At 29.0% G+C, this 11131-nt stretch overlaps 2 protein-coding genes across 2 annotated transcripts; one reads left to right on the top strand and one right to left on the bottom strand.

Annotated features, from left to right (window-relative positions):
• The first annotated feature begins 1367 nt into the window (after nt 1-1367).
• LOC123904452 (putative E3 ubiquitin-protein ligase RING1b) lies at nt 1368-6297 on the top strand. Its single transcript, XM_045954121.1, has 10 exons — nt 1368-1458; nt 1597-1660; nt 3425-3480; nt 3911-3992; nt 4141-4261; nt 4377-4415; nt 4746-5063; nt 5265-5372; nt 5458-5643; nt 6247-6297. The coding sequence occupies exons 1-10, from the start codon at nt 1368-1370 to the stop codon at nt 6295-6297; spliced, it is 1116 nt and encodes a 371-aa protein (XP_045810077.1).
• A 1691-nt stretch (nt 6298-7988) lies between these two features.
• On the bottom strand, nt 7989-10150 carry LOC123908605 (UDP-glycosyltransferase 73D1-like). The gene has a single exon (XM_045959291.1). It carries the CDS (start codon nt 9955-9957, stop codon nt 8482-8484), a length of 1476 nt encoding a protein of 491 aa, XP_045815247.1. The 5' UTR covers nt 9958-10150; the 3' UTR covers nt 7989-8481.
• Between the last annotated feature and the right edge of the window lie 981 nt (nt 10151-11131).

Raw genomic sequence — 11131 nt, 5'->3', positions numbered from 1 at the left:
TAATATTTAATGATATGTAATTAGATGAATAATTAGATAATTTAATTAAATCTATTTAATGATATGTAATTAGATGAATATAATTAAACCTATATGAGAACTGTCATGATATAATGATATTAAGTGACTGTATACTTCAACAAAAATAAGCTCATATATAATTAGGGTGCGGATGGGGTGAGTGGGGGTTAAAATCCTGAAAAATAAAAAACAAGGGAACAAAAAATCTTGAATTTTAAAATGAGGGGCTAAAATTGCATTTAAGGCTACAAATATTAAGGAAATAAATTACATGGTTAAATATGATTTTTGTCTCTATAAAATTCGTGAATTTTTATTTGTGTCCTTATAAAAAAGCCTGATGTTTTTGTCCCCAAAAAGTTTCTTGTTTTATTTTTAGTCCATGATGACCAATTTATATTAATTTTAAAATCAACGTTATGACCCTTTTATGTTCAAGATGCGTCTATATTTTTTTTAATCTATATATCATGTTAAATCTGTACAAGTTCATATTATGTTCAAAAACATTAAATTTTGTCCATTAAGTACTAAAAACAAAACAAGAAATTTTTAAGGGATGAAAAAAATATGATTTTTTGTATAAAAACGAAAATCCAAATTCGCTAATTTTATAGGGACGAAAAACATAGTTAACTCAAAATTAAAAATAAAGTAATAAAAACCCAAAATCGACACTAGTTTTTACTAGCCAAATGTAATAAATGTAAAATTTAAGAAAAAATGGTGAATGATAAATTCACATAATTTATCCAAAATAATGTACTTGAGTTCTTTTAATAGTCGCAGTCAAAGAATTTTACTCATACTTATCAAAAAAAAAAAAAAGAATTTTACTCATTGAATGTAGATTGTATTGTTCTTATATTAACTTGACAATATAGAATTTAAAATACGATTAAATAAAATGACCGTATGATCTTCATCCAACAGATAAGATCTCTAAAAAGTTGCTGATGCATTCTCTATAAAAAGTAATTTGTCGATATAACAACTTTAATTGTGGAAAATCTTGATTGCTAGTGAGATTAAGATCGGGCGGCTCATATTATGAGTTGTAGTTCCAAAATACTTTTTATAACATTACGTGGCTAAGTTCCATTGGCCACATAGACTCACGATGACGATGAATTTTTAATATGCGTGTATGTGCACAGAGAGATATTAGATAGATAACATTATCTTAACTTAATTGTTTCTCTGTACCAAAAAAAAAAAAACCTAATTGTTTCTCTGCTCAGCATCATTTGCCACCGTTTTTGCCTCCCTTCACAACCATCGAGACATCTATTAATTTATTGAGCCCTTGATCCTTTTACTTGCTTATCGATCGATCGATCTGAGAGATGGCACAACACGAGCGCTTGTACATGGAAAGAGACAATGATATTGATTATGATGTTATTGGTGAGAGAGACCGTCAACATAATGATGCTGGTATGTGTTATCGTGCTCAATTTTCACTGACTGATATGTATATGTCAAGTATTTAGTTTTCCTCCTTCATTTCCATTAAAACATTTATGGTTTATGTTATTAATGATTTTTTTTTTTAATTTTTATGGTTTGTTGAAGCACTTACGCTTTCTTCAAAGGACGACGAAAAACAACTGTTCAAGTCAAATGAATCCAGTACAAAGTAAGCTAGATTATTCTTTAATTATTCTCCATTTTCTCATTTCCACCTTTACTTTTTCTCTATAAACCTCACTCTATAGTAATTTTGCCTTTACGTATTTTTATTTATTTTTGGATTTTATTAGTGTCTTTGGAGTTTTGTACTTGTTAATTTGATTTTGTCTTTACTGTATGACTTTCATATGTCATTTGGTAATGAGTTCATGAAGTACACATCCTTATGCAACACCGATTTTCAAATAAAAATGAAAATCGCAATCTTAATCGATTCCATTTTTTTATTTAACTTAATCGATTTCATATGTGATATGAAATTGGCAAAATAATTCATAGAGGCAATTTTGACATCAACAACAAAACTTATAAGGAAAAAAAACTAATATATACTAAAAAATTACTCACCTATGTTGTTGACAACACGTTTTCCTCCAAAAGAAGTAGTTATTTATTTTGTTTCCTAATTTTCTTTTCAAATAATGAATATATACTTTTAAATTAAATATATATTATGACTTAAATTATTTTTTTCCTATGATAAAATGATAACTAACAGAAACATATATATTTATTTTCCTATTAGAAATATATATAAGGGTGCATTGATCTTTTAAAAAATAAGGGACTGGACAAGACAACTCGTTGTATTGTGTTTGATTGTAAAATTCCTTTAGGTACCGGACAAACATAGAGGCAAGGGACAACCCAAAAACATAAATTTGTCTCACTCACTAAATCACAACACAACGTTTTGTCTAAACTTCACATTCTTGACATTTTCTCCACTTTCATAGTATTTTACCAAGATATCCCATGCCTCCTTGGAAGATTAAGCATGTGATATCTTATCAAAATTTGTAGTGTCTACTACAGCTTGAATTGCATACATTGTCTTGTAATCTTTCTTCTTCAGATCTCTGTGAGTGTTTGTTTGTGCATCAATTACATTTACTGGTAGTTCTTGCACTCCATCGTTCACCACTTAAGCGTGTCTTGAAAACCAAACAAGGACTTCATTTGCTTGCTCCATCTTTCCCAAATTCTTGTCGTCAAGAATTGGAAGATTGTTGAGTAATCCATTCCCCGACATAGCTTCCGAATGTTGATGAGGAATTCACCCAAGAAATTGGATCTTGTACTCTATGCACCTTGACAACCAATGCTCTCGATACCAATTTGTTGGGACAAGCAAGCAGAATAGGCGCAATCCGTGCCTATTGACAGTTGCAGGATTTGGGCTCAACTTGAGCCTAACTTGCAATGCGCGCGCACACACAAATTTTGTATTTTGAGAAGATGAAGGAGAAGAGAGAAAAATAGTGTTTTTATTGATTAAGAGAATGAAAAGTTATATGATACAAACATGATCTAACACTACTTATAGAAATTGAAAAACATAAACTAGTTAACTTGTAAAGCAAGTAACTAATCAACCAACTACTAACTAACTTTGAATGTAACAAACTACTTAGGGATATGTTTCACAATAACAAAACAACAAAATTTACCATCTCAACTATATATGTATCATCTTAATCATATTGTATCTCTTTTCATCCTCGATCACCTAGGTTAGTGTCATACTAATAACTATGTCACGTTTAATTATCATTGAAAAAAAAAATTACCATTTTTTTTCTGTGAATAATTTTACCAAAATTGTTGGTGTGTAAAAATATATTATGTATATATCCTTTATAGATATTATGAATAATTTTACCATTTTTTTCATAGATTCACAATAATTTTTGTATTATTTTATTTGTAGATGTGATGTACGCTTGTCAGAAACACACAAGGAATTTCAATGTCCAATTTGCCTAGGTATGCATCTATATATATATATATATATATATATATATATATATATATATATATATATATATATATATATATATATATATATATATATAATTATTAAGAAATTATAATTATAAATTAAATATTATCATTTTTACCGAATGCTGGCTAATGATTTTCAAAGAAAATTTTAAAAAAAAATTGTTGTTATAAAATTGGTTGTTGTGATCTTATTGAAAATCAAAGCATGTTTTACAAAAATGTGTCCTCTCAAGTCTCAAGGTAAAGATAGTTAGCAAAATTTCTTTTTCTAGGTCATATATGTATTTGCGATAATAGAATGAGGATCGTTTGTTCATAGTGATGATCTTTTATAGAGAAAATGTGTCAACTTTATACAAAGAATATAAATATTTTTTATATATAAAATGTGAATCTTATATTATATATGCAGGCATCATCAAAAAGGCCAAAATAGTAAAGCAGTGCAAACACCGGTTTTGCAAAGAATGCATTGAAAAAGCATTCCGCCTTAGGTTAACTCTCAAACACCTCCACTCATATATATATATATATATATATATATATTGCAAATCTTTCCAATTTTCATTTTTGTTCACTATAAATAGTTTGAATTGTTTATTATTTTTTTTAAAAAAGAAATTGCTATTGGTTTTAATGCAGCAATCATGAATGTCCAATTTGTCGTGTACACTGTCCAAGTAGACGTGCTCTAATGGATGATATGGAATTTGATTCAAAGATTGCTAATTTATTTCGATGCAAAGAAACATCGGATAAAGAGGTAATTCAAATACATGTCACACGTACACTACTACATCTTGAATTGAAGTTTGTTTTTCAATATTTATCTTAATGGTAAGTAACTTATTAATTAACGATTGTAATTATTTGTCCAGGAAATGACTTTAAATGAGATCAACATAGAGATTGAGAAGGTGAGTTTAAAAGTGTGTAACCTTTCTTAGGGGCATATGCACCAAATTAATTTTTTCTATTTTCTCCCAATGTCTGTCTGATTAACTTCAATTTATTACACTACACAATGCAATTATATTTTTCATGGTTAATAAAGAAAAAATATTGCAAAATTGTTACAATCATTAATTCATTTATAATTGTTCTTAATTACGTACTATATGTGAACAAAACAAATAGGCTTAGGCCCTCATCATTATTATCAAAAAAATACAAAGAATTAATAATTTTCCTGGTTTGCCATTGCAACTAACTATTTGACTTTTGAATGTGTTCTTGTTTTTTCCAAGGCAAAGCAAAAAGCTTATAAATCAATTCTTGAGAAGCAACATGTTGCAGCTTCAATGAGCACCAAAGATAGTGGGGTCAAAGAAATTATAGAATCCAGTAGAAGAAGTGAGGTTGAACAACCAATTCCTCAAAACAATGTTCTTGCATCTCCTAATAACTTGATGGATTTTATTAGATCTTCTTCACTTGTATGGGAAAGAAGTGGCCAAAGGAGGAACAATCGACCAATCGCTGATAATCCTACTGCAAATGGAAGCAACCGCATCTCCAAATTAATCGACCATCTTCGTAACCTTAGCCGAGAAAATAAAGATGAGGTAATTTATTTTTGAATAACACACAATCACTAGGATTTCAGCAGCGACATCATGGATTTTTATGGTGTAGCAACTATAACGGTCATTATCGCGATCGTATTTTAAATGTACATTAAAACAAAGGTTTTGGTCTATTTTTAGTAATTATTTTTACTTTCACTTTTATTATTATATAACTTCACTTCTTGATGAATACTTCAGCTGGATGTTTTTGTCAAGTTTATCTCTTTTGAAGAGGAAAGAGTCCAAAATTTGGGGATGCCATACCTTCTCTGCAAGCCTACCATGTCAATCAGTCAACTGCGTGAGGTTATAACTTTCATTCTCTTGCAACATTATGAGACATGTCATTTAGTATAATTTCTTGATTATGATATGGTTTTTTAATTTTCAGTACGTTGCATTAGAAACTTCTTTGCAAACTGAAGAAGTTGAATTGTACGTAATTAAAGAGTGTCAACCCAACATTATAGTTGGAGATGCAAAATTTGACCCAAGTGACATTAAGTCAGAATTATTAGCAAAAGAGGAAGAAATTTTGGCTCAACTCATTCCAGAAAACCTCAATCGCGGCCATTTGGTAATTTATTTATTTTTCAAAAGTTGTTCTTATCATGTATTATGCATACCTAGATTTAAATTGTGGCCTATAAACAACTTATTTGCGATTTATAACATAACCACTTATTATGATTTATGTATAAGTTTACATAAGCTATTTTTATAACAAAAGATAAGATAAAATAAATTGTCTTTTTATATGTTACATGCTATTTTCATAAGTTATATTAGAACTTATGAAAATAAGTTGAATTTTTTTCAAAAAATTGTCATAAGTGCATTTAATAAGTTCTTCTAAACAATTTCACAAAATTTATGTCCATAAGTAAGGTCAACTAAGTCAATTCAAACAAGACAGTCATAATTGCAGTTGTGGTTTGCATAGATTTCCTAAAAAAGACGAGTTCTTCAATACATTATTTAAATATGTACCGAAAGATTTGCTGAAGTATTGCAGAGAATTTCAAAATATTTATATCGCAACCACAAATTTGCAATTATGGGCTAGATAGAGAGTATTGCAACTTAAAACCTTTGTGTATATATTAATAGGAATTTTTTATTTTTAGTTTTTTTATCACTGTTGTAGTACTAATATTTATATGTGCGTGTGCTTTTTTAGGTCGTAGCTTACAAGAAGAAGATGTGGGACTTAAACATGGCATTATGTTGAGCTTAATGATATGGTTAATTAAATGAATTATTATTTGTTGAATGTATTGTACTAAATTATGAAAAAAGTTGTTGTATATTTATTTTACAATTTTGCTAAACAAAATGGAAGACACTTAGTTTGCAATATTGGTAGAGTTTGTTAGAGTGTTGAGCTCGATCCCGGTGCTTCTAGTGGGTTTTTGACATGTTTGTTTTCCTCTTTTCGTAGTGTTTGATTTTTTTTTTCTTTCCTCTAGATGCCGAGTTGTCTTGGGTTTGATGTATTTTTTTTATTTTGGTGTTTTGTTAAGCTATTCCTGATGTTTGATTTTGTTTTTCTATTTTTTGTTGTTCAATTTTGTTTTTCTATTTTTTGGTGTTCGATCTCAAGTTATATGTTTTTTATTTTCCTGTATCTCTTCCGGAGTTTTTGTATTTTTTTTCTTATTCTTTTTTATAATATGTGCCATTCCAAAAAAAAAAATTACTTTGCAATATTTTTTCTCAAGCTCTAGGATGATAGATCCTATATTTTATTAATCAGAACCCATAAATATTTTTTGACTCATAATTTTATTTAATTTAATCACTTGTTTAATTTAATTATTTTAATTAATCAATTTGATGTGTTTATCATCCAAGAGCACAATCTTCTACATGTTTGTCTTTGTCTTTGGCTTAGTAAATATTTTAAATTATTGATTTTTGAATTTATTTAATTTAAGTGAAGAAATAGTATATTAGTTTTAAAAACAACTAAAGACCTTTGGATAAAACATTCACTATTGTCGATAGTTACAAAGAGTAAATTATTTTTCTTTCTTCCAAAACTAAGATCTGAAATGATGCCCATTTTATAATTTTTTTCATAACAATCGACTAGTACAACACCAAAATACTCAACATATACAGAGTCAAGTTCGAACCCAGCATATCATAGCCGAAAATAACTACCCACCTTTTAGGAACGACCGTAGAGGTTCGTGCTACCAAATCGTATGCTCGAAAGTCGGACATAAATCAGTACAAAAAATCCCTGCAAAATGGTCTAGTACATTAAAATAACTATATACTATGTCATCAGCTGCATTTTGTTCAAATCAAGATGCCCCTGCCATCACAACTATGGTTTGTTAAAATCCCGATTTAAAACTTAAAAATTATAGATTTTACATTTGTAGGTTAGCAATTCGAGTTAAATCACGGGTAGTTCCATTTTTGGGTAAAATCATAGGTTGGAACGATTTTACACAATTTAAATCACTCTAAAATAGCTAAAATCATGTCAAATCGTAAGTTTTAACTCTTTGAGGCGATTTTACATTTTTTTTTTAAAATATTAAACAGCCCAATTTTTTATTTGGCCCATTAAAATTCTCTCTCACTTTTTCTATCAATTTGAAGATGAAAACACTTGTTTTGTTTTAACTTAAAAAACTTGTGAAATATGAACCTTGTTTTTTGGATAATTTTTTTTATGTTACTTTGATAATTTAGTGGGTAATTTGTGTAGTTTGATCGAAGTTTATGAATATTATATTATGGTGATTTAGTATATTTAAGCATTTAAATAAAAATGAAATTTTTAATTATTGATGCATTTATAATATTATATAAGTATATATATGTCATGTATATAAATTTAATATTATTTTTTAATATGAGGACGATTTTACGTTTCAATTTTACTTAGGCAAAAACAAATCAAAATAAAAATTCTATTCTTACAACCATGATCTCAACAAATCCCTCAAAGTTATAACAATAAGACCATAAATAGGATTGAAGAAGCCATACACTCACTCACATAGGACAAACCAACATTCATTCTGTTATTATACACTAACACCAACAGACCACTTGCAACCCCTTAACATAAAATCAACTCCGTGAATAAAATAAACCCAATTTTTTTTTTTTTTTTTTTTATAGAACAGAGAAAGAGAATCGGTGCCTATAGCATAAACAATAACCCTCTGGGGGAAAGAGCTCTAGTAATTCAGAGTTCGGCCGCAAGGTAAGTAAAGTCTGACCAAGAAATTGTTCCATTCAGGAATCGAACCCGGGTTCTCCCGAAATTCGTCCTTTTTGGTGAAGCTCATTAACCACTTGAACCCAATGACTTGTTAAACAATCTATTTTCTTCACCGACAAAGATCTAAACTCATCTCATCAATAAAATAAAAAAAGTTGATCACTAATTCTAAGCAGATTGATGCTTCATAATATCTCTAATTAAGCATGAAATGTTGAAATAAGAAGAACCTTCATCCACTTCTAAAGCCTTTGTAGCCAAATCTCCAAGTTCTTTTGCTCTACACCTCCTCTTTTCACCATCTACACCTCCTTCCATACACATCTCTATAGCTTCAACAACTCTACTTTTCTTCACCAACATCCCAACTTTATTTTCATCACCAAACCTTACTGGAACCTCAACACCAATTCTAACACCAATCTTCAAAACTTGCACAATAAATTTCTCATTTAAAAATTGTTCAGCAAATAAAGGCCATGTTATCATTGGTACCCCAAAAGATACACTTTCAATTGTTGAATTCCATCCACAATGTGTCAAAAATCCTCCAATTGAAGGATGAGAAAGTATCAAAATTTGTGGTGCCCATCCTTTAATCAAAAGTCCTCTACCTTTTACCCTTTCCTCAAAATTTTCATCTTTTAACCATTTTTCTAACTCTAAATAATTTTCACCATTAGTTTTAACTACCCAAATAAAAGGTCTATTTGATAATTGTAAGCCCAACCCAATTTCAATTAATTGTGATGTAACAAGTCTACATAAACTACCAAGACATACATAAATAACTGACCTTATTTCCATTAAATTAAGCCATTCCAAGCATTGTTTTTCTTCAATTGAAGATTTATTTCCTCTCTCAAATTTATCTAAATTATCTTTATTGCATAAAGAAACTGGACCTATGCAATAAACTCTTTTGTTCATGACTTTTTCATATTCTTGAGCACACCCTTGTTCTAATTCCTCATAACTATTCACAACAATTCCATAAGAAGAAATTTCAGCTTCATGCATTTTTTCCCTATAGTCATCAAGATCAGGAAGAGGAACAAATGTTCCTGGAAGTTGTGATCTTGTTATCTCAATCTTTTGTGGCATAAATCCAGGAATCACAAAAGGGTCAGAGTCAGAGTTAACAGAACAATGAGCATTGTGAAGTTTAATGTTATATGAACTTAGTAATGAAAAACAAGACATACCATGAAAAACAATTCTTGGAACATTAAACTTGTGCGCTGTTATGATTGTCCAAGATATGCATTTATCTGAAATAATGCAACTTGGTGGAAAAGTATGGTTCTTGAGATAATTTTCTAATGGCTCTTGAAGCATGTGAAGTGCATTGTAGAAATTTCTGAGTAGTTTTCTTGATGGTAAAGTATCGAGATTTTCGCAGTTTAATGGAAGTTGAACTTGTTGAGATGGAAATGGGATTTCAAGGAGATTAATTGGTAGGCCTGATTTTGTTGCTCTATGAATTGTGTTATGAAATCTTGAAGTGTTTTGAGGTGTTGTAAGTAAAGTTACCATTACATTTTGTTCTGCTAAGATTCTTGCTATGTCTATTATTGGGATCATGTGGCCTTGTGCAAATAATGGAACCAAGACAAAGTGAAGGTTGTTGAATTGAAAAGCCATTGCTGTATGTATGTATGTGTTTGTTTGGTAGTAATTTCAGCTTATTTATTTCTTGTCACTTAATTATATATGTACTCTATATAGTTTTTTTTTATTTTGGTACTGTTCCTGGTAATTGAGTTTTGTTTATTTCATTTTTTTGAATTCTGTTTTAGAAAATGTAGGCACAATTGACTTATTAACTCTTTGATCAACCGAGGTGTTTTGTGTGCTTTTGTTTATCTATTTTTCTTTTTCAAGTCAAATTTGTGTTTCTAACATGTATTTGTATCATATTGAAATTAAATAGAAAAAGTTGTTATATTTTGGTAGTTAATAACCTTTTTTATTTTATTTTTGAGAATATAATGGTGTAAATAATTAAAGGCAGGGGATTGGTAGAGGTCTTGGTCCCCTCTAATTTTTTTTCATGTTAGAATGTTATTATATTATTAATTTTATTTTATTTTTAGGTTTTCTATTTTATTAAACTCATGAAAATCGACTCATATTTTTAAATTCAATTTTTTAGGCTCTATTTTTACATATTTATTGTAAATTTGATGAAAAAATATTTTTTTTGAAACTAGAGTTTACCTTTTTTGACAAAAAAGTCACAATTTTTATAGGAAAATACATGAGTTGAGATTAAAATTACAATAAATAAAAAATCAAAGCGCCAAAAGTTTGACTTAAAAAAAGTAGTTTGTAAAATGTAGATTAAAAATATAACTTTAAATTTATCTTATAATTTCTTATATATGTTGTGCTTTTAAAGTTTAATTTATTTTTTTACTAAATTATATTTATAAACTTGATCTCTGGTAAACTTAATTTTTCACTCTTTACGTGAATAAAGAGACCAATATCACATTCACATGGCTCGTTAGATAGTAGTATAGTATGTAAGCACTCAGGGTGATCGTATTTGAACCAATCCAAAAGCAAAATAGCAAATCAAACCAATCCATACTGAAAACCGTAAAAATCGCATTTGGTTTGGATGAATTCGGATGATTTTTTTACTTAACCGCGCGGTTTGTTGGCGGTTTTCAGAAAACCGAACCGATCCAAACCGCATTAATTTGGTTTGGATGACTTTTAAAAAAACAAACAGAACGATGACCTTGACTTTGAAGAGTTCAAACGTGGGCATGCATTGTTTACTTGGTAATCTTGTTCATATTCTAAATAC

Source organism: Trifolium pratense, linkage group LG2 (genome assembly GCF_020283565.1).
Source record: "Trifolium pratense cultivar HEN17-A07 linkage group LG2, ARS_RC_1.1, whole genome shotgun sequence".
In the NCBI taxonomy this organism is placed as follows: Eukaryota; Viridiplantae; Streptophyta; class Magnoliopsida; order Fabales; family Fabaceae; genus Trifolium; species Trifolium pratense.
Note: the sequence above shows the minus strand (reverse complement) of the source record. Positions and strands in the feature narration are given on the sequence as shown.